This window comes from Ovis canadensis, chromosome 8, assembly GCF_042477335.2.
Source record: "Ovis canadensis isolate MfBH-ARS-UI-01 breed Bighorn chromosome 8, ARS-UI_OviCan_v2, whole genome shotgun sequence".
In the NCBI taxonomy this organism is placed as follows: Eukaryota; Metazoa; Chordata; class Mammalia; order Artiodactyla; family Bovidae; genus Ovis; species Ovis canadensis.
Genome location: NC_091252.1, coordinates 82,148,301 through 82,173,077, shown reverse-complemented (window position 1 = coordinate 82,173,077; position 24,777 = coordinate 82,148,301). Strand labels below are relative to the sequence as shown.

General features: G+C 39.3%; 1 protein-coding gene and 1 pseudogene across 1 annotated transcript in view; both read right to left on the bottom strand.

Annotated features, from left to right (window-relative positions):
• ADGB (androglobin) overlaps positions 1–24,777 on the bottom strand; it is a 187,519-nt gene that overhangs the window by 1,926 nt on the left and 160,816 nt on the right. The window contains exons 30-35 of the mRNA XM_069599306.1: positions 23,187–23,359; positions 17,028–17,204; positions 16,179–16,281; positions 13,704–13,838; positions 1,528–1,618; positions 670–853 (exon numbers count right to left, since the gene is read on the bottom strand). Of these exons, the coding sequence (XP_069455407.1) occupies positions 670–853; positions 1,528–1,618; positions 13,704–13,838; positions 16,179–16,281; positions 17,028–17,204; positions 23,187–23,359 (863 nt within the window). The remainder of the gene's footprint in view (positions 1–669; positions 854–1,527; positions 1,619–13,703; positions 13,839–16,178; positions 16,282–17,027; positions 17,205–23,186; positions 23,360–24,777) is intronic.
• Positions 19,580–22,372, bottom strand: LOC138445151 (calcium-independent phospholipase A2-gamma pseudogene; annotated as a pseudogene).

Genomic DNA, 24,777 nt, shown 5'->3' with positions numbered 1-24,777 from the left:
TTCTGAGCCTCCCTCCCCTCCCCTCATCCCACTTCTCTAGGTTATCACAAACCACCAGGCTGGGCTCCCTCGGTTATGCAGCAGCTTCTCACCAGCTATCTATTTTACGCATGGCAGTGTATATATGTTGACGTTATTTTCTCCATGCCTCCCACTCTCTCCTTCCCCCAGCATGTCCACAGTCCATTCTCTACATCTGTGTCTGCGTTCCTTCCCTGCAAATATGTTCATCGATACCATTTTTCTAGATTCCAGATACATATGTGTCACTATATAATACTTGTTTTTCTCTTTCTGACTTACTTCACTTTGTATGACAGGCTCTAGGTTCACTCTTAAGAGTTTTTGTACAGCTGGTTGAGGATTTGGCTGCCTCAAATCTGTTAATGCCATCTCCCTTCAGCTACGTTCCAAATTCACAGTTGTTTTGCTGTTGTTTTCTCTCCCATTCTGCCCATTTTTGTGGGTAAGTTTCTAGTACTGTATTTAAGAGGGATTTCAGGGAATGAGTAAATTAGATGTATAATTAATTTGCCAATTTTCTGAGAAGTTGGGAATGATTTTTCAAGACTTCTTTCTATCTAGTTAAAATGTGATTCTATGATATCATTTTAATGTTACAAAAGAATCTGTCAACCGTGATCCACGTGTATGCCCTCATACACTCACCCGCATTTCTCCATACATTTCCAGCACTTTATCTTTCTCTTTAAACCTTTCTTCTTGCTCGATATCACGAATGCTAAGGAGTCTGGCCCGATACTGTCGAAACTGGTGGACTTCCTCTGCCTTCTGCATTGCCTGTTGCTGGTTTAGCTCATCTGTTTGCAGCAGAGGCTCAATATTTGTTTTTCTTGATATAAAAAAATCAAAAGAAAACATAAGTCATTTGAGAACTCTGGAATGACCTTTAGCACTCAAATAATTTAAAATCTTATCAACAGAGTAGTGATCTGAATCAAATCAAATATCAGAAACAGAAAGAATAAACCATTATTTTTTCATGGACTAGGCTCCATTTATTAAATCACTAATATTTTAGAAAAATAAATTAGATGTACTATTTGAAGAGGTGTTTGTGGAATTGGTGTTTGAAACTATGAGAATATTTTGTAGGTTTTTTCTTTTTAATTTATAAGCTAGGTTTGAAAGTGTTTGTGCTTTATAAAACTTATAAATGTGCTTGTACAATTACCTATATTAATCTTATTGTTTGGTTCCTAAGAAAATTCAATCTAATTAAATAACAGTAGCATGTATGATGGGGTTTTTCCATAGCTCAACTCATCTTAACCAGGCTACAAATTAAGTCCTTACAGAAAATATTTAAGTCCTTCTATAACTGACTTAATAAAAAATTTGCTAAATTTAACATATAAGCTATATATTTCAAAAAATTCAAATGCACTGAAAATATATTAAGCATTTAATTTCAAATTTTCAGTTGTTTAGCAATTGCCTATTGACAATATGTTCAAAATTCTATGAACATAGATGTCTACATTAATCAAATTTATTAAAACTTACCGTATATATTGATTTATGTCTACACATTCTAATTTCTTTCGAATAAGCTGTGGAGACATTTCCAAAATTGTTGGGGATCGTGAACGAGGTCCTATTTAAAAAAAGAAAAAGTCCTGGGCTTTCAAGAAGGAACCAACAATGACTAAGTAAATGATTGTATGCTGCTGCTGCTGCTGCTAAGTCGCTTCAGTTGTGTTCGACTCTGTGCGACCCTATAGACGGCAGCCCACCAGGCTCCGCCATCCCTGGGATTTGCCAGGCAAGAACACTGGAGTGGGTTGCCATTTCCTTCTCCAATACATGAAAGTGAAAAGTGAAAGTGAAGTCACTCAGTCTTGTCTGACTCTTTGCAGACCCCATGGACTGCAGCCTACCAGGCTCCTCTATCCACGGGATTTTCCAGGCAAGAGTACTGGAGTGGGGTGCCGTTGCCTTCTCCAAATGATTGTATATATTATTTAAATTGAAATATGTTGGGCTTACCATGTTTAATGTGATTTAATGACTTTATTGAAGTATAATTATGTTTTATGCTTATCCTCTAGCTGGTGTTACCATACTTGTAGTTAAATAGTGATAACAAAATTAATATAGAAAAAAATGAATATGCTCTACAAGAAGAGTTACAAAATCACTCTATTTTAACTAAATGAAAACAGAGACCAAAGAAGGTCATACTGTGTTACAAAATTTCATTATAAGCAAGTTACATAATCTAATATTTAAAAAGTTTGATCTATTCGTGCAAGCTATACTAAGCACTATGGGGGTAGAATACAAAACTGTTTTTAAGACAGTAGCCAGGAAATGGAAACAACTGAAATGTCCAATGGCAATTGAATGGATAGAGATGATGTGGTGTGTGTGTATATATATGTGTATATATATGTATACATATATATATACACACACACATATATATACACATATATACACACACACATATATATACACACACACATATATATATATATACACCACATCATCTCTATCCATTCAATTGTCATATATATATATATATATATATATATATATATATATATACATATACATGGAGAAGGCAATGGCACCCCACTCCAGCACTCCTGCCTGGAAAATCCCATGGACAAAGAAGCCTGGTGGGCTGTGGTCCATGGGGTTGCTGAGGGTCGGACACGACTGAGCGACTTTACTTTCACTTTTCACTTTCATGCATTGGAGAAGGAAACGGCAACCCACTCCAGTGTTCTTGCCTGGAGAATCCCAGGGACGGGGGAGCCTGGTGGGCTGTCGTCTATGGGGTCGCACAGAGTTGGACCTGACTGAAATGACTTAGCAGCAGCATATATACACACACACACAATGGAATATTACTCAGTCATAAAAGGAACATAACTGGGCCATTTGCAGTGATGTGGATGGACCTAGAGTCTGTCATATAGAGTGGAGTAAGTCAGAAAGAGAAAAACAAATATCATTTATTAATGCATATACGTGGAATCTAGAAAAATGGTGCAGATGAACCAACCTATTTCCTATTCCAGAGCAGGAATACGGAGGCAGACACCGAGAATGGCTACGCGGACACAGATGGGTAAGGGGAAGGGGGAATGACCTGGGAGATCAGGACTGACATATATCCACTGCCACGTGTAAAGTAGACAGTTAATGACAGCCTGATGTATAGCACAGGGGGCCTAGCTTGGTGCTCTGGATAATCTAGAGGAGTGGGGTGAAGGGTGGCAGGGAGGTACAAGAGGGAGAGAATACACTTATAAATAGCATAAACATGTAACTGATTCACTTCTTTGGATGGGTGGGAATGCTTTGGGCTATAAGTCTCAATATACTAAGAGAGCTGCTGCTTCTGCTGCTAAGTCGCTTCAGTCGTGTTCGACTCTGTGTGACCCCATAGATGGCAGCCCACCAGGCTCCCCCGTTCCTGGGATTCTCCAGGCAAGAACACTGGAGTGGGTTGCCATTTCCTTCTCCAGTGCATGAAAGTGAAAAGTGACCTTGAAGTTGCTCAGTCGTGTCCGACCCTCAGTGACCCCATGGACTGCAGCCCACCAGGCTCCTCCGCCCATGGGATTTTCCAGGCAAGAGTACTGGAGTGAGTTGCCATTGCCTTCTCTGGTATTATGAAGCTAATAATAATCAAAACATTATGACTTGACAGTTTCTTAAAAATTTAACCATAATTTTTGACCCCTGTTTGCATAAAATATCCAGGAATGGCAAATCTACATAGACAAAAACACTGAGGCTGGTGGTGGGAATGCAGAGTGACTTTAAGAGGGCACAAAAGAATTTATTTGGATAAAAGGAATGTTTTGAAACCATGTTTGGTACTGGTGGCACAACTCTGTAAATTACTAAAAGGTGTTGAATTATACTTTCAAAATGGGTAATTTGAAAGTATGTAAATTACACTTCAGTACTTTTTTTTAAAAGAGATTAAATGGTCTGGAAAGGCTGAATGGTTAATATCTTAGTGTGTAAAGTTTCTTTCTTGAATCTATTCTCGTGTATTCACATGAGTCTGTGGGGGTAAAAAAAAACAGTTAGTTTTGATTTTCAGTGTTCACTTGTTATACATTATCTACTCTACTGGACTAAAAGATACTTTATCTTTTTTGTTTTTCTTTGAGAATAATTGCTTTACAATGTTGTGTTAGTTTCTGCTGTACAACAAAGTGAATCAGCTGTATGTTTATACTATTTATATATGTATTCTCTCCCTCTTGTACCTCCCTGCCACCCTCCATCCCACCCCTCTAGATTATCACCAAGCTAATTTCCCTGTGCTATACATCAGGTTGCCACTAACTGTCTATTTTGCACATGGTAGGGACAGGGGAGCCTGGTGGGCTGCCATCTATGGGGTCGCACGGAGTCGGACACGACTGAAGTGACTTAGCAGCAGCAGCAGCAGCAGTGGATATATGTTAGTCCTAATCTCCCAGTTCATTCCCCCCTCCCTTTACCCATCTGTGTCGACATGGCCATTCTCTGTGTCTGCATCTGTATTCCTGCTCTGGAAATAGGTTTATCTGTACCATTTTTCTAGATTCCATGCTGCTGCTGCTAAGTTACTTCAGTAGTGTCCAACTCTGTGCGACCCCATAGACGGCAGCCCACCAGGCTCCCCCGTCCCTGGGATTCTCCAGGCAAGAACACTGGAGTGGGTTGCCATTTCCTTCTCCAATGCATCAAAGTGAAAAGTGAAAGTGAAGTCACTCAGTCATGTCTGACTCTTAGCGACCACATGGACTGCAGCCCACCAGGCTCTTCCGTCCATGGGATTTTCCAAGCAAGAGTACTGGAGTGGGGTGCCATTGTCTTCTCTGATTCCATGTATATGCATTAATAAATGATATTTGTTTTTCTCTTTCTGACTTACTTCACTCTATATGACAGACTCTAGGTCCATCCATATCTCTGCAAATGACCAATTATGTTCCTTTTATGGCTGAGTAATATTCCATTGTATATATGTGTATATACATACCACATCATCTTTATTCATTCATCTGTTATTGGACATTTCAGTTGTTTCCATTTCCTGGCTACTGTCTTAAAACATTTTTATATTCCACCCACATAGTGCTTAGTATAGCTTGAGCAGATAGATCAAGTGCAAGGATAGCTCCCCCTCCCCCAAAAAAGAGAAATTACACTGAATTTATGGGTAAATTTAGGAAGAATTGGTATCTTAGTATACTGAGTCTTCTAGCCCAAAGAATTCCCACCTTCTAACCCCCCCAAAAAAATACCTCATGTCTAAAGGCAAAGGAGAAACCCCAGTAAGATGGTAGGAGGGGCAAAATCATGTTTAGAATCAAACCCCAAACCCATCAGAGATGCTCAGAAGGCTCAAACAAAACCTTGGGTGCACCAGGATCCTGAGACCCCACAGAGACTGAGCCAGGCTTGTGTTTGAGTCTCTTGCATAGGTACAGGTCAGCAGTGGCCTACCAAAGGGGCAGCGGCTCTGGGTGCAGCTACCTGGTCACACAGGCTGCGGCATAAGCCCTCTTGGAGGAGGTTGCCATTAACTCCACCATAGAGCAGCTGAGCAGACGACCCACAAACCACAGAACAATTATATCAGAGAAATTCTTGCACTGTTAAGAAAGTTCTAGGGCCCACAACAGATTTCCCAAACTAGGGATCTGGCAAAGGAACTGAGAACCCCCAGGGAATTTGATTTTGGAGGCCAGTGGGATTTCATTACAGAAAGTACACAGGACTGGGGAAACAGATGCTGGAGGGCACAAACGAAACCCTGTATGCACCAGGACCCAGGAGAAAGGAGCAGGGACCCCACAAGAGACCAGACTCGCCTGCGAGTGTCCAGGAATCTCTGGCAGAGACATGGGCTGGCAGTGGCCTGCTGCAGGCTCGGGGCACTGAGTGTGGCAATGAATGCAGGGGACCTTTTGAAGGAGGTCGCCATTATCTTCATTACCTCCACCATAGTTTGGTCTCAGGTCAAACAGCAGGGAGGAAACCCCACGCATCAACAGAAAACTGGGTTAAAGATTTAGAGTATGGACCCCATCAGAAAGCTTCCATAAGCCTCTTATTCTCATCCATCAGAGGGCAGACAGACTGAAAACCACAATCACAGAAAACTAACCATCTGATCACATGGGCCACAGCCTTGTCTAACTCAGTGAAACTATGAGCCATGCCATGTAGGGCACCCAAGACAGATGGGTCATGGTGGAGAGCTCTGACAATATGTGGTCCACTGGAGAAGGGAATTGAAAACTACTTCAGTATTCTTGCTTTGAGAACCCCATGAACAGAATGAAAAGGCAAAAACATAGGACACTGAAAGATGAACTCCCAAGGTCAGTAGGTGCCCAATATGCTACTGGAGATCAGTAGAAAAATAACTCCAGAAAGAATGAAGAGATGGAGCCAAAGCAAAAACAAAACACCCAGTTTTGGATGTGACTGGTGATGGAAGTAAAGTCCAATGCTATAAAGAGCAATATTGCATAGGAACCTGGAATCTAGGTCCATGAAGCAAGGCAAATTGGAAGCGGTCAAATAGGAGATGGCAAGAGTGAACATCAACATTTCAGGAATCAGAGAACTAAAATGGACTGGAATGGGTGAATTTAACTCAGATGACCATTATATCTACTACTGTGGGCAAGAATCCCTTAGAAGAAATGGAGTAGCCATAGTCAACAAGAGTCCAAAATGCAGTAATTGGATGCAATCTCAAGACTGACAGAGTGATCTCTGTTCATTTCCAAAGCAAATCATTCAATATTATAGTAACGTGGCTCAGAGGTTAAAGCATCTGCCTGGAATGCAGGAGACCCAGGTTCGATCCCTGGGTCGGGAAGATCCCCTGGAGAAGGAAATGGCAACCCACTCCAGTACTCTTGCCTGGAGAATCCCATGGAGGGAGGAGCCTGGTAGGCTATAGTCCATGGGGTCGCAAAGAGTCGGGCACGACTGAGTGACTTCACTTTCACTTTCACTTTCATAGTAATCCAAGTCTATGCCCCTACCAGTAATGCTGAAAAAGCTGAAGTAGAATGGTTCTATGAAGACATACAAGACCTAACATCTTTGGGGGGTATTATAGAACTAACACCCCCAAAAGATGTCCTTTTTATTATAGGGGACTGGAATGCAAAAGTAGGAAGTCAAGAAATACCGGGACTAACAGGCAAATTTGGCCTTGAGTACAGAAGGAAGCAGAGCAAAGGCCACTAGAATTTTGCTGAGAGAACGCACTAGTGTTTGCACTAGCAAACACTCTCTTCCAACAACACAAGAGAAGACTCTACACATGACATCACCAGTGGTCAATAACGAAATCAGATTTATTATATTCTTTGCAGCCAATGATGGAGAAGATCTATACATTCAGCAAAAACAAGACCCAGAGCTGACTGTGGCTCAGATCATGAACTCCTTATTGCCAAATTCAGACTTAAACTCAAGAAAATGGGGAAACCACTAAACCATTCAGATATGACCTAAATCAAATCCCTTATGATTATACAGTGAAAGTGAGAAATAGATTTAAGGGCCTAGATCTGATAGATACAGTGCCTGATGAACTATGGACTGAGGTTCATGACATTGTACAGGAGACAGGGATCAAAACCATCCCCAAGAAAAAGAAATGCTAAAAAGCAAAATGGCTGTCTGAGGAGGCCTTATAAATAGCTGTGAAAAGAAGAGAAGTGGAAAAAAAAAAAAAAAGAGAAAATGAAAGATGTAACCATCTGAATGCAGAGTTCCAAAGAATAGCAAGGAGAGATAAGAAAGCCTTCCTCAGAGATCAATGCAAAGAAACAGAGGAAAACAATAGAATGGGAATGACTAGAGATCTCCAAGAAAACTAGAGATACCAAGGGAACATTTCATGCAAAGATGGGCTCGATAAAGGACAGAAATGGTATGGACCTGACAGAAGCAGAAGATGTTAAAAAGAGGTGGCAAGAATGCACAGAAGAACTGTACAAAAAAGATCTTCATGACCAAGATAATCACAATGGTGTGATCACTCACCTAGAGCCAGACACCCTGGAATGTGAAGTCAAGTGGCCTTCAGAAGGATCACTACAAACAAAGCTAGTGGAGGTGACGGCATTCCAGTTGAGCTATTTCAAATCCTAAAAGATGATGCTGTGAAAGTGCTGCACTCAATATGCCAGCAAATTTGAAAACTCAGCAGTGGCCACAGGACTGGAAAAGGTCAGTTTTCATTCTAATCCCAAAGAAAAGCAATGCCAAAGAATGCTCAAACTACCACACAATTGCACTCATCTCACACGCTAGTAAAGTAATGCTCAAAATTCTCCAAGCTAGGCTTCAGCAACACGTGAACCGTGAACTCCCAGACGTTCAAGCTGGTTTTAGAAAAGGCAGAGGAACCAGAGATCAAATTGCCAACATCCACTGGATCATCAAAAAGCAAGAGAGTTCCAGGAAAACATCTATTTCTGCTTTATTGACTATGCCAAAGCCTTTGACTGTGTGGATCAAAATAAACTGTGGAAAATTCTGAAAGAGATGGAAATACCAGACCACCTGACCTGCCTCTTGAGAAACCTATATGCAGGTCAGGAAGCAACAGTTAGAACTGGACATGGACCAACAGACTGTTTCCAAATAGGAAAAGGTATATGTCAAGGCTGTATATTGTCACCCTGCCTATTTAACTTAGTACATCAAGAGAAACGCTATGTTGGATGAAGCACAGGCTGGAATCAAGATTGCCAGGAGAAATATCAATCACTTCAGATATGCAGATGACACCACCCTTGTGGCAGAAAGTGAAGAAGAACTAAAGAGCCTCTTGATGAAAGTGAAAGAGGAGAGTGAAAAAGTTGGCCTAAACCTCAACATTCAGAAAACTAAGATCATGGCATCTGGTCCCATCACTTCATGGGAAATAGATGGGGAAACAGTGGCTGACTTTATTTTTGGGGGCTCCAAAATCACTGCAGATGGTGACTGCAGCCATAAAATTAAAAGATGCTTACTCCTTAGAAGGAAAGTTATGACCAATCTAGACAGACAATGAAAGAGAGATTACTTTGTCAACAAAGGTCCGTCTAGTCAAGGCTATGGTTTTTCCAGTAGTCATGTACGGATGTGAGAGTTGAACTATAAAGAAAGCTGAGGGCCAAAGAATTGATGCTTTTGAACCATAGTGTTGGAGAAGACTCTTGAGAGTCCCTTGGACTGCAAGGAGATCCAACCAGTCCATCCTAAAGGAGATCAGGCCTAAACATTCATTGGAAGGACTGATGTTGAAGCTGAAACTCCAATACTTTGGCCACCTGATGCAAAGAGCTGACTCATTTGAAAATACACTGATTCTGGGAAAGATTGAGGACAGTAGGAGAAGGGGATGACAAAGGATGAGATGTTTGGATGACATCACCGACTCAATGGACATGAGTTTGGGTAGGCTCCAGGAGCTGGTAATGGACAGGGAAGCTTGGAGTGCTGCAGTCCACGGGGTCGCAAAGAGTCAGACATGACTGAGCGACTGAACTGAACTGAACTGATATCTGCAGTAAGTTTGCATTGTTTTAGGTCACTAAGTTCATGATTATTTTTACAGGGTAGGAAAATGATACAATTAAGTTAATTTGTTTTTATTTTTGTTAAATATTTTACTTAGTTGTACACCTTCAGCATTTTGAAATGTTTCTTAATCAATCTTTTCCATTTTTATCATTGCTTTTTGGGAGAGTCAAGTTTTCACTGTGCCACGCAAAAAATCCCAATCTCCCATTGACCATTTAATCTTGATTTTTACATGTGGTTGTAAAAGTCTCCAGGAATATTGTAAAGTTATTAATTCATAAAAACTTTTTAAAGGGATTATTCATTCATAAATATAATCTGATGCAAAATTTTATAAGCATAAAAAACAATATCATCAAGTTAGTTTTTCATTTTTCAAAAGTATGCCTTTATCAGCAGGATACAAGTGAGAAAAAAAAAGAATACCATACTACAAACCCCAACTTTGCTCCATCAATAAAACAGAAATTCAGTTATGTTTTTCACTTTGTAACATTAAATAAAATATTCCTAAAATATTGGCATCTTATATACAACAGGACTCTTCTAGAAACCAGTGGTTAATAACTTATTTTTTCATTATGGTTGCTCTGTGATCTTAGATTTCTAAAGTTCAAGTGTTTTTCTTAGGAACATATCTACTTTTGTTATATGTATTTTTGGCATTCAAACTTGAATTGTTTCTATGACACCAACTCTGCTCACTTTGATGGGAAAGAAAATGTTTTTGATTAATTAGATGTTTGTGTCCTTTTACATCCTGCCAAATAATATATATTTTACAGAGAGCGTGTAAAGGGGCCAAGAAGGTTAATCTTCATGTTAATCTGTAAAACTGTTGTATCAGAATAAAGTGTATCCGAATAAGGGGCTTCCCAGGTGGCGCAGTGGTAAAGAATCCACCAAACAGTGCAGGATGTAGGAGACATGGGTTTGATTGCTGCATTGGGAAGACCCCTGGAGAAGGAAATGGCAACCTACTCTAGTATTCTTGGGTGGAAAATCCCATGGACAAAGGAACCTGGCAGGCTACAGTCCGTGGGGTCACAAAAGAGTTGGGCACGACTGAGCATGTGTCCACAGAATAAGGTGTAAGAGAGTATGGGCTTGGACCTCCGTAACAGTGTAGGTCAAAGAGAGAGAGAGAGAGAGAGAGTGTGTGTGTGTGTGTGTGTGTGTGTGTGTGCGTGCGTGCATGTGTGTGCTATCATGTCTACAAACAGGTACTCTATGGGATGAGTCCTGAGAGTACACATTTAGAAATATTTTTATAGCAATTACTCATCACTGGATCATTTTACTGTATCCTATAAAAGTTTCAGTTTGCAACAGAATCAGCAGAAAACTTTTCATTGTAGATAGTAAGAAAATAACCATTTAAAAGGCATGGTGAAGAATGAGTGAGTGAAGTCGCTCAGTTTTGTCCGACTCTGCAACTCCATCGACTGTAGCCTTTCAGGCTCTTCCATCCATGGGATTTTCTAAGCAAAAATACTGGAGTGGATTGCCATTTCCTTCTCCAGGAGATCTTCCTGACCCAGGGATTGAACCCAGGTCTCCTCCATTGTAGGCAGACACCTTACCATCTTGAGCCACCAGGGAAGATCCATTGACTTATTGTAAAGCCTAGAGAAAAGTTTGGGAATAAAGACCAAGGCACTTTCCAAGTCCCCCAGAAATAATAGGGAAGTTGAAAGCCAAGTTGGCAGTCGAACTTGATGATGGCCTGGTGTTGCAAAAAAAACAAAATGCTTGGATGTGAAATCAATAATGATATTCTTTACATGTCCTCTGACATTATGGAGGAAGTTGTTCTAAGTTACCTACTATATATGAAGATAGTAGCAAGAGTAGGGTAGTATTTAAAGAGTCACAAACAAATGAGTAAATAAATATACATATATGTATATGTATGTTGCTATTTGGGGATTCCCAGGTGGTGCTAGTGGTAAAGAACCTGCCTGCCAATGCAGGGGACATAAGAGATGTGGGTTTGTTCCCTGAGTTGGGAAGATCCCCCCAAGTAGGGCATGGCAACCTATTTCAGTATTCTTGCCTGGAGGATCCCATGGACAGAGGAGCCTGGTGTGCTATAGTCTACAGGGTTGCAAAGAGTTGGACACAACTGAAGCAACATGGCACGCACATATATTGCTGTTCAGTCGCTAAGTCGTGTCTGACTCTTTTGAGCCCATGGACTGTAGCCCTCCAGGCTCCTCTGTCCATGGAATCCTCCAGGCAAGAATGCTGGAGTGGGTTGCCATTTCCTTCTCCAATGTATGTGTGTATAGTATACAAATGTAAAGCCCAGAGCATGTAAAGCTGTCACAGGGTCTACAATCTCCTATGGGTAAGGTGTCTTCAGGAGTGAGGGCCAATTTGTGATGCCCCACCAGCAGAGGTGGGAGCAACACACAAAGTTCTAGAGAACAGCTAGATAACTGGACCTGTGATTCTCAAGTAGGATTGCTGCTACAGCGGTAGTATCTGGGGTATCCAGCAGAGTTTCAGCGCCATATGATGTACTAGAACCACACAGTACTGCCATATAATGTAGTGGAACCACACATCCCTTTTTGGTGGAAGGGTAAGTAAATTTCTTTTTGATGGTACATAATTAAACTTATTTTATATTAAAATAAAATGATAATAAGACATATTTAACAGTGCTTTGAGGAATTTTTTGCTTGAGGACAGGCTGCTTTGGTTGCTTCCTATATTTTGACTATGGTAAATAGTGCTTCTATGGAACATGTGCATTTGAGGTGCATGTATCTTATTTGAAATAGTGTTTTCATTTTCTTCCATCCCTACTCATTTTTACCTGTCCTCTCTGTTTTTGTGACCCCTCCTTATTACTGCAAACCATACCCTCATAAGGGGTTAATATCTAAAATATATAAACAGCACATACAATTCAATATCAAAAAAATACCAATCTGAATGGACAGAAGACCTGAATATACATTTTTCCAAAGAAGACATACAAATGACAAATAGGCACATTAAAAGATGCTCAACGTGCTAATCATCAGAGAAATGCCAATCAAAACCACAATGAGGTATCACTTCACACCTTTGGAATGACTATTGTCAAAGAGACTATAAATAACAAATATTGGCAAGGGTGTGGAGAAAAGGGAACCCTTGTACACTGCTGGTGAACATGTAAATTGGTGCAGCCACTGTGGAAAACAGTCTGGAGGCTCTTTAAAACACTAAAAATAGAGCTACCATATGATCTACTCCAGGGTATATATCTGAATTCCACTCTTGGGTAGATAGCTGAAGAAAATGAAAACACTATTTCAAAAAAGATACATGCACCTCAAATGCACATGTTCCATAGCACTGCTATTTACCATAGTCAAAATATAGAAGCAACCTGAGCGCCATCAGCTAGGGAATAGATGAATAAGATATGTTGTGTACACACACACACATACACACACACACACACACACACATATATATATATTTGGCCATCTGATGCAAACAGCTGATTCATTGGAAAAGACCCTGATGCTGAGAAAGAGGGCAGGAGAGCAGGAGAGCATGGGGTGACAGAGGATGAGATGGTTGGATGGCGTCATTGACTCAAAGGACATGAGTTTGAGCAAACTCCAGGAGATGGTGAAGGACAGGGAAGCCTGGCATCCTGCATTCCATGCAGTTGCAAAGAGCTAAACATGACTTAGCAACTGAATAATCAATCTATCTCTCTCTATATATATATAATATAATGGAATATATTGTATATATATATATATCTATATATATATAGTGGAAAAATTTGTGTTAGAATAGAGGAACACAAATATTTAACATTGGTTATAAAAGATGTAGGACACTATAGATAAAGCAAAAAGAATCTATATTTAGTGACAATTGTATATGCTATCACTGCAAAAAGAAATTCTCACTTTTATCTTTAGGTTAATTGTTTATTAATCAGGTCCTTGAGCAGATTACCACTCTAGTAATTAAAATGAAGACCTATGAATCCTGTATACATATTTTTCTGTGTTCAACCTTAGCCATCATATATGTTAAAATAATATCTTTTCCAGAATCTCTATTTCAAAATATGGATTTATCTTACCAATAAGGGCAATACTTACTGACATTTTCCCTCCGTAAGCTCTGATCTCGCTCTTCCTTCCCTGCTGGGGAAGATCCTCCACTTTCACTGTTTGTTGACTTTGCTAGATCCTTCATGCCCTTGCCTGCTTGCCACTTCTTCCACAGCATGCTCCCTGATGGGTACAGACTCTTTGTTATCAAAATTCATGGAACTCTTTTTATCTGACTCTTTTATGGCACTCGAAGATGTTACTACTAAACTTTATATGACATACGCAGCACTAAAAAAACCTTGCATTCTATGAAATCACACACACAAAAATAACAAGACATATAGAATACATAAATATGTAAAGTTCAAGAATGGGAAAAATTAATTCATCGTGACAGAGATCAGACGAATGGTTTTTTGAGGAAGGAAAAGTCTGGGAAAGAGAATGAAGAGGACTACTGGGATGTTTTGTCGTGATCTGAACAGTGGCTCCTGTGTATACATGTATGTGAAAATACACCAAGCTGTTCAATTAAAATATGTGTCTTTATTAACTGTAGTTTACATGATAAGGTCAGCCTTCTCTGAGCTCTGTTCTCCACTTGGCTTTGTCCTTAACTGGTGGTGAATCCCAGTTTTAGCAAGGAATCCAGCTAAACTAGTTTATTGAGAATCTTCCCACCACTGATATCCAATTAAACTTCTTATCTTCCTCACTTGATATTTAATCAAATTTCTCTTCCCTGACCCTTGATACCTAGCCAAATTCATAGAGGTATTTTTCATTAGTTCCCTGCTTGTTATAAATGTTCGCTCGTTTCTGTTGTGTTCAGAATTGAGTTCAATCTCTCTCCTCCTACAATGTAATGGCTTTCTGGGTAGCCAGGCTTCCCTGTCCTTCACCATCTCCTGGAGTTTGCTCAAACTCATGTCCTTTGAGTCAATGACACCATCCAACCATCTCATCCTCTGTCACCCCATGCTCTCCTGCTCTCCTGCCCTCAATCTTTTCTTGAATAAAATCTTCTTTGTCATTTTTAATAAGTATTCAGTGCAGTAAATTTTCTTTTACATAAACTTAACATAACTTTTAAAAACTTAATAATAAAACCTAGAACTTAATAAACAAGGACTGTATTATATTCACCTTTATATTCCTAACATTATATTGAAAAAAAAAAGTGAAAGTATTAGTCACTCCATCATGTCCAACTCTTTGTGACCCCAAGGACTGTAGCCCACCAGGATCCTCTGTCCATGGGATTCTCCAGGCAAGAATACTGGAGTGGGTTGCCATTCCCTTCTCCAGGGAATCTTCCCAACCCAGAAACTGAACCCAGGTCTCCTGCATTGCAGAAAGATTCTTTACTGTTTGAGCTACGCAGAAAGCCATTACATTAGACTCTACTTATTACAGGAGCGACTACTTTAAGAGTTAGAAATATTTTAATTTTTAGATATATGATATAGGAAGAATAAGGTGACCTTCTGAGTTTTTGTCTCTAAATGCTATAAAATAGGAATAAATAATAAGGTCTACCTCATAGTTGACGTAGGTTAAAGTCAGGTAGTGAACAAAAGCACTTTTTGCCCACCCCAGAAAAACAGGATTAGGATGAAATTCATTGTTTATACTTTTCATATGAAAAGTTACGGAACTTTACTTTTATAACAGTTGAGTTATACTCCTGAAGATGTGCAAGTGGAAAAGCACAATTTGTGAAGTGAATGTCTTTAGCCTCCCTGGACAGTGCAGTGTGGCGGGTAATGAAGAGCACTGTCTGCATGCTGGCTCTGTTTCTCGGTAGCCTGTAAATTTAGAAAATTATTCTGGGTCTGTGTCCTGGTAAGTTGGAAATAATATTATATATCAGTGAGATGATATGAGTATTAGATGAGATAGAGGTAAAGAATCTGTCGGTCAAAGCAGAAGACCCATGTTTGACCCTGGCTAGGGAAGATCCCCTGGAGAAGGAAATGGCAACCCATTCCAGTATTCTTGGCTGGAAAATCCTATGGTCAGAGGGACCTGGTGGGTTACAGTCCATGGGGTCACAAAGAGTTGGACATGACTTAGCAACTAAACAATAGCATAGTATTTCATAATCCCAGACCCAAGCAAGTCACTCAATAAAAGTAGTTAACTTCATTACTATGATTCTTATTGCTATTATTTATTGTTATTGGGATTAAAAAAGTGCCAGATTTATAGTTGTATCCCTGCCTCCAAGTTCATATACTGCTACTTTCTAACCAGACTGCACCCTTATTTCTGGTTTCATCTTTTCTTAAGTGGTGAAAATCATATCTACTTGGGGACAAAGTGAACATCTGCTTGGTAAAAAAAAAAAAAGGGCTTCAGAACTTATTTTCTTATTGAACAGTCCATGACTTTACAATCCTATAAGGAAATAGATTCTGATTTTTTTTTTCTTTTTAGCAAGCATAACTTGTTGACTAGCTATTGAGAAGTGCAGGTAACGGCTCCATGCTTGGGGCAGCTGAGACAGGGCCCACTGACCTTCTTCCCCTGCTTTGGTTTGGCTTTCAGACACAGGCACGCACTCAGCATCAGGCGTTTTCCTAATGAACTGGCTGAGATAATGGAGACGAGCCTGGGCAGCCTAAAAGACAGACAGCATCAACACACAGTCCAGGAAACACCATCTCAACAGTACTCGTGATAAGGGGAAATGTCAATGAATATGGCAGTCTGGTCCAAGCCAGCTGTTACGAATCATCAAAGAAAAAAATTCTGAACCGTTCATGATTTTGACAGTGATTTGTGAGAACTAGAGAAGAAGCAGTCCTAAAACTTAAACACTGGGCAAGCCAGCTTAGATCCAGTTGCTGCTGAACTGTTTTCCTCTGCCTCAATAACCCTGAGTTGGGGATATGAAACATATATAATAACAATGTTTCACTATGACAATGACTCATATAAAATAGAGAGAGGAGGAATCATGAAGTACATGTATTTCACAAGGGCAGTGCATGCTTCTTCTTTATCTAAGGCATGTTCAGAATACTTGAAACCATGTATTAGACATTTTTATGCTTTTTTTAGTTGGCAGTGTTAAGGACACAGAGTGTTAATCCCAGATGATGTGTAAGAACAAGGTGACCTAAGGTTTGGGCCGAAAGTGTTACCATAACGTGCTTTGCTTTCACAAGTCATCTGGGTATCCAGATAGTATTAATAACATTTCATAATGTGTCCAAATGTGGTCTTAATATTTAGTTAGTTGATGTCTGACAAAATTTCAGATATTTCCTAAAGTAAAGACTACGTGGTTTCACTAATATGGCTCTTCCTTCAGACCACACCCAGGAATGAAAGGTAAAGGACAATTTTTCAAACTCAGATAACCTTGATTGATCTTCCTGGCTCCGTCATCTCCCAGGCTTGCTTCATGGCTCGGATTTCATCTGTGCGTTCTGTATCTTTTTTCACTTCAAAAAATTCCGCTTCATTGTGCTCAGTGACCAGCCTCAGAATCCAGTAGGGTTTATTTGGGTCTTCTTGTTGAGGGTGGGCAGCGTACATCTGACAAGGCACAGTAAAAAAGTTTGGGTCAGATGCTTTCTTCCTTTCAAGAGGATCTAGATTTTACCTTATGATCCATAATTTTGCTATAAAGTATTTTACCCAAGAGAAATGAAAACATGTACTTGCAAAATGACTTGGAAAAGAACATTTATGATAGCCTCATTCATTACAGCCAGAAAATGGAAAATGATATAAACACCTGTCAATTGATGAATGGATAAACCAACTGTAGTATATTACTTTATTGTTGTTGTTTAGTTGGGAAGTTGTGTCAGACTCTTTGTGACCCTATGAACAGTAGCCCACCAGGCTCCTCTGTCCATGGGATTTCCCAGGCAAGAATACTGGAGTGGCTTGCTATTTCCTTCACCAGGGGATCTTCTCAATCCAGGGATCAAACCTATCTCTCCTGCTAGGAAGGCAGATTCTTTACCACTGAGCCACCTGGAAAGCTCACATGGACTGCTACTTAACATTAAAAAGTAATAAACTATTAATGCACCCCATTGTGTGATTGAAGTTCACACAGACAATATACTGAAATAAAGAAGGTGAACATGGAAGAGTACATCTTGTATGATTCATTTGTATGAAATTCCAGGACAGGCAAAACTTGCATCGGGGAGAGGTGTGGAGATGACAGAATCCACTGTGGAGAATTGCTTTAGGGAAATTGCTAAGCTTATGGAAATGGGCTATAACCTAAACCTTGACAGAGATATATGGGTTACATGATGAGTGCACTTGGCAAAATTCATCTCACTGAAGTGTATATTTAATATTGCTGTATTTCACTATATGCAAATTTCAACTAAAAACTATAAATAATTCTAAATTCCACTTAGGCTCATTCATACCACCTGTTTACATGAGGGCAGAAATAGTTATTTCCAAGTCCATATATATTGATATACATTTGTTATGAAAGATGACATTTTGATGTCTTGTAGGATCACTTTCATGCACCTTAGGCTGGGAGCTGATTGTCTTAGGGCTTGAAAATGTCTAGAAAATTGAGACTTATGGGTAGCAATCTGGTAGGGAGAGGAGCTTGAATCTGATGTGGTTTCTAGCACTTTCCATAAGCCTGCTGCTGCTGCTGCTGCTGGTAAGTTGCTTCAGTCGTGTCTGACTTGTAGCGACCCCATGGACTGCAGCCTACCAGGCTCCTTCATCCATGGGATTTTCCAGGCAAGAGTACTGGAGTGAGGTGCCATTGCCTTCTCTGCCATAAGACTGAGACAATGGCAATTATCCATATTACATAACGCAGATGGGGAAGTGGAGATTGGGGGCGCCACTGAATAAAGTTTTCATAAGCAGTTTGGTTTTAATGTTACCAAAAAGATCTAGCTTTCTACAATATTCCCTTACTACTCTGATGAAAATTTAAATCTCACAATTGGAAATTCTTTTATTTGTTCTTTCTAAAGCACAGCACATAAGCTCTTGCCATCTTTCATACTGCTTGATAAATAAGTTTTTAAGAAACTTCTCCAGGATAAAGTTTTGATTAGGGAATGGAACACTTTGAAGCACTAAGGGAAGGCCCCATGTCTGTAAGAATTTATGGATTGAATTTAGCTTAATTGCTGTAACTTGGAATAGTTTCGTTGTAGTTGTTAATGATAGGACTATTTTCTCAGAAAATTCAAATCATTGATTGTATATCAGTGAGTGATAAACTGGAGCTACATTTAGAAAAGTTAACACTCAACATTATCTTGAAGTTTCAAGGCAAAGAAAGTAGTTGACTGGAACTTCATCTATATTTTTGAGCCACACAATGTTGCAAGGAACACATTTCGAATAGAAAACATCATCTGATTCTTTCACATTTCAAACATAATTGTAATTTGATAGAGAATGTACCATTTTTCTGCATTTTTTAGATGATATTACACTAAAAGGCAACACTTGGACTGTAGAATACAGCTAGTGAGAATGTAAGTAACGTAAATTTAGGAAGAGATTAGCTTCTTCAAATGAAATAAGATCAGTGATCAAATAAATTCAACCTGATTTTGGTGACTAAAGCAAAAATGCAAAGTATATGATGTTTGGTTCATATGTTAATAAATTTTCAAACAACCAACAATATCATACCAAAAGCTATTAAAATCAGCTAGCATGATATTGAGATTCCTAAAGCTTAGTTCATTATTAATGTCATAAAACCCAACTCCCATATGAATTCTGAAAGCAAACATACACTTTGTACTTTGCATGATGGTCTAAACATCATCTTTTTCAGGATTCCCTAGAACTTTTGGGTGTTTGAAAGTTAACCTCATGCTGAATCCCACAATTCCATACTAAACTTGATATATCTTCTGAACAGACTTTCATTTTGGAGAATATGCACGTATTCCTCACAGTTTGGAAAAGAACAGAAGGCTTTCACACATGTCCATTTTTAGTTTTACCCAATCATTAGCTTTCTGAATAAATTTTTTGGACAATATTTTTGCAAGTTTTTCTATTTTTTTCCTTATTTTCTTTCTATGGACTTCAACCCTTTTACCTGAATATTATCCAGCTTTTTGTTTCAGCTTTCATCTGGAGTTAAGTGTTTACACATTATGGGATTGAATCTAAAATAGGTAACAGGAAATAACAGAACATCAAGTATTATGTGGGTTTTTTTCTGTATCTGCAGCACTGTTGATAACTTCAGTTTGGTTTTCAAGAGTGTGTATGTCACAGTGTTTCTTACATCACTCTCATAATGTCCAATGCCCAATATTCAATGTCCTAGGCATGCTAATGGGATGTCTGACCAAAGACATTTACACTCATTCATCGCTAATACTGAGGGGTTAGTTGTAAGCAAACTTCCTTCTTGATGAAGATCATTTTCCAAATGCATGCTTTGCAAAGTAGCCTGGAGCAGCAGATGCAGCTCTGGTGGCCTACCACATCTTATACTGACAGCCTCCCAACTACTAAGAGCTAGTAATAAAAGCTGTTGGCATTATCCCTCTGTTTACCATGGTACCTACTGCAGCTACCTTAAGACTTCTGGGATTTCTTGCTATTCCTATCATCAGTGTGTATCCCATTTTATCCTTAAGAATATTTCCCAAAGTTTGACTATCATAAAATGCTGGGCTCCAATTCATTTGGACGGTTCCAACAATGACATTTTGTGAAAACACATCTTATCTTCATTTTTGACAGGGTTCCTTACATTCACCCAAGGACATATGAAACGATTCCAACATGAAGCTAATATGGTGCTTGTACTTCCACCGCAAATGCAGTCAAAGAACTGATAAACTGGCTGTGTGTGAGTTCAGCTGATTTCCATAATGTCTGATGAGTTGTCACATCCCTTATTCCTCCATCACCAATTGTGCAAAGTCTTCCTTTCACTGGATTCATGTAGCCAAAGTGAAGCCAACATTTTTCTAAATGCAGTCTGAAAAATGCCATCTTCAATTTGTCTCAGCCCTAAAAAATATGGGATAATTCTTTCCTTGGCAGCCACTCCTTTTCCCTCAGGAAATTTCTGAAGATGAAAGTCATTTCTTCAATCCATTAACGCAGAGCTTTGGGTCAGTTGTTCTTAATGCTTGAATGAATGCCCAGGTTCTGTCATTAATACTTATCCTGGCAGTTTTTCTTGTTGAAGAGATAAATGTTTTTTCTGCTCTCCATTTTTGTCTTTGCTCCTAGTCTTGCTTACTTTTAACTGCCTCTTCCTGAAACTGAATCATACTTTAATTTGGTAGCGAGTACACCAATATAACTACCTACACTAAAGCTCATCCACCTTCATTGAAATGAGTAAGAGAGTTTGCAGTACTTTGTTTAGTATTAATAGAAACTAGAGGAAGCTCAGGTGACCCACTTGGACTTATAGGCTTGTCCACAGCATATAAAGAAGATTCTGAGTTTAGCTTCTTACAAGTCAGGACACCAGTAACTGAAGAACTGTATTTTCTCTTTTCAGTGTTTCTACTTTCAATTTATGATTTGTCTTGGAAATGTCTATTTCCTTTTTTGGAGACTTTCCCTCTCACCTTTCAGGTATGAATTAATATGATTTGATAAAAGTTAGAATGACTCTCCAAATTTTGTGGTTAAACCATTTGTGCCATGAAAACGACTTTGTTTACTCTTCCTTCATCTTAATACCCTGACTTCTCTTTTCTGCTGATTTAACACTGTTTTTTCAGAGATTTGGCAGTTTGCTTAACATTTACCTGTTTTCATCGGCCACCGTAGGATACTTTTCTTAATATTTGAGAACTTGCCTTATTGAGCTAAACATGAAATCATTTCATTCTGATTGCCAAAACAGCGTTTGAAACAAAGTTCAGTGGTGACATATGAATGCTCACTTTTCTAAGTCCCTTAGGAGCACAAATGCTAAATTTCAAGATTCGAATATATGAACCTTGGTTGTTTGTAGAGTAACCGGTGTTACTTGAAGTATGTGCTTCATTTTGGTCTGTTTACACTTCATTTTGCTTATACGAAATCCTCTTTGTAGGCTGATGTGGCTTACCCTCCAATAAAGCTGAGATGGGCCTAAGAAACACAGTTGCTTGCTTCTCTACTTCTTCAAAAGACCATTTGCATTATGGGATGCAGGCTGAAACAGCTTCTGTAACAGTGGCAATTCTCCTCTTCCTGGCATTGACATTGGACTGGAGCTGGCTTGCAACAGCTGAGCTTTCAACACAAACAGAAGAGCAACATCCCAAGCACCACCAGCCCCTCAGTTTCCCCTTGCCACCAGTGGAAGTTAAGTTAAGGTTATTTACCTTTCAATGTTTCCAAAGGTATACTCCAAGAGTTAAGAAATTACACCTTGAAAATGCAAGTGGACAGGTATTTCTCTGACTGGAGTATGGGAAAATGGAGTCATCATCTTTGAATCTGTTCATTTTTCTTTAGTGTCTGTTTTACTACCAATATACTATTTGGTTAACCAAGCTGGGAGATATCCTTTGTTCCTTCTTGCTGTTTGTCATCCCCTTTGGATAATAAATACATACTGAGTTTGTTTCTTAGCTAGTTCTTTATTTGTCTTCTTCTTCCTTTCTTTGACTTGTATCTGAAACAGCTTGTACCCTTTTGTCTGGACTATTGCACTGCTTTCTGATGGTCTTCCTATCTTGTGTTTTTGCCTTTAATTTCATACCCTTAAAAGTCATCAAGGTATCTGAAATGTAAATCTCATCATGTCAATACACTTCTTAAAGGCCCCACCTCCCACTCCCAAGTCCTGCATAGCCTAAGCTGCAAGCACCAATGATGAGAAGATTTTGTCCTTACAGATAATTTGTCTTGAGTTCAGTGTTTAAACAGCTTGAATCTGAGTATCTTTAGGATTGTACTTGTACTCCTCAGATTTCCCACCCACATACTCCTCCTTACCCGTAATCATTGGGATTACTTAACTGGCAGTGAAAAAATTTGGAATCAGGATCCCTGGCTTATATAGTCCCACCTTTCTAACCAGGCTTGAAGGCTCCTCTCCACTTGACCCTTGCTTAACCTCATAACTTAGTGACTAAAAAACCAGATTGTGTTGGATTTTGCCTCAGCGTCTTTGATCACTGACTCAGTTCAGGATTCCTCTAGGCAGAGGTACCTACCCTTTCTACCACTGTGTATATCATATGTAACATCACAACTCTCTTTTTACCTTCAGTCTCCTCCATTAGACTGTGAGTTTTTTGAAGGTAAGGGTTGTATAATATTAACATCAGAAATCCAAGTCCCCAAAACATCTTACATATTAAAAGCTCAATTAATGCTTTTTGATACTAAAGAAGACTGCTTACAGAAGATGTCCAAGGAATTGGGCATTTAAAGTATTTAAAGTATCCAGATGATTGCTGGACACAAGGAGATGGAATTTTTTGATTTTTTCCTTAAAAGATATGGTATTTAGCCAATGACCCAATGAGCCTAAAGCTATTAAGCGATTCTGATAAGAAAGATAAGAAAGAGCATCATACCCACCTGAGGCTCAAAGCGAGGTGCTTGTTTTTCTTTGGCTGTCCTTTCTTTCTCAGAAGACTTTTCTTTACCTTTTCTTGTTCCTTTGGAAGTTCCTGAAGATTTTTGTCCCTCACTGATGGTGTGGGAATCTGGACTTCCTAAGGTAATTAATTCCTCATGTTTCTCCCCATGTGCTAGTGGAAAAAAAGGAAACCAGTGAGTCATGATATAACATATCATATAGGAAAAAGGGAATAAGTCAAAGAAAACTGTTTAGTACAGACCTTTGGAATTTTTTTTTTCTTTTTTTAAACAAACAAGCAAATGAACAGAATTTTTATAAAGACCTATGAGACTCACTTTTATACAATCGAGAGATGATTTACATACTATAAACTCCCCATTGAAATTATAAATCTGTAGTTTTGGTTTATTCATAAAGTTATGTAATGATCACTACTATCTAATTTATTCCTGATCTGGATGTTCTTAGGTCCTTTTCTTGCCTAATTGCCTTGACTAATATCTTCAGTACAATGTTGAATTGATTTATCTCTGTTTTAATATTTATTAATCCCTTCCCACTGCCTATTTTGGGTTTAGTTTTTTAGTTCTTTTCCAGTTTTCTAGCTTTTTATTTTTTAGGGTGGAAAGTTATTGATTTGAGATCTTTGTTCATTTTAAATGTAAGCATTTATAGCTATAAATTTCCCTCCTAGTACTGCTTTCATTGGGCTTCTCAGGTGGTGTTAGCGGTAAAGAACCCACCTGCCAATGCAGGAGACATAAGAGACATGGGTTCAATCCCTGGGTAGGGAAGATCCTCTGGAAGAGGGCATGGCAACTCACTCCAGCATTCTTGTCTGGAGAATTCCATGGACAGAGGATTCTGTTGGACAATGGTCCACAGGGTCACAAAGAGCTGGACATGACTGAAGTGACTTATGGAGAAGGCAATGGCACCCCCCTCCAGCACTCTTGCCTGGGAAATCCCATGGATGGAGGAGCCTGCAGTCCATGGGGTCTCTAAGAGTCGGACACGACTGAGTGACTTCACTTTGACTTTTCACTTTCATGGATTGGAGAAGGAAATGGCAACCCACTCCAGTGTTCTTGCCTGGAGAATCCCAGGGACGGGGGAGCCTGGCGGGCTGCCGTCTATGGGGTCGCACAGAGTCGAACACGACTGAAGCGACTTAGCAGCAGCAGCAGCAGAAGTGACTCAGCACTCATGCAGGCACTGCTTTCATGGCATCTGGTATGTTTTGCTATGTTGTTAACTGTTTTTCATTCATCTCTAAGTACTTTTGCCTTTCCCTTATAGTGCACTTCGTGTGGATATGAGTTACTGCCTACTATCCTTTGATTTCAGCCTGAACGATGTCCTCTGGTTTTCCTCATAGCAAAGATTTGTTGGTAACATTGTTTTCAGTTTTTGTTTTTCTGGAAATGAGGCGTTGAAAGACATTCAGTCCCATTTTCCTGTACCAGGAACACAGATTGTTAGATTTCAAAGACACTGCTTTGCTGGAGACCATCAGATGAGACTGGGGTAAGTAAAAACCCTATAAACCTTCCTGTCCTTAAAGAGATACAGTCATTTTTCTGGAAA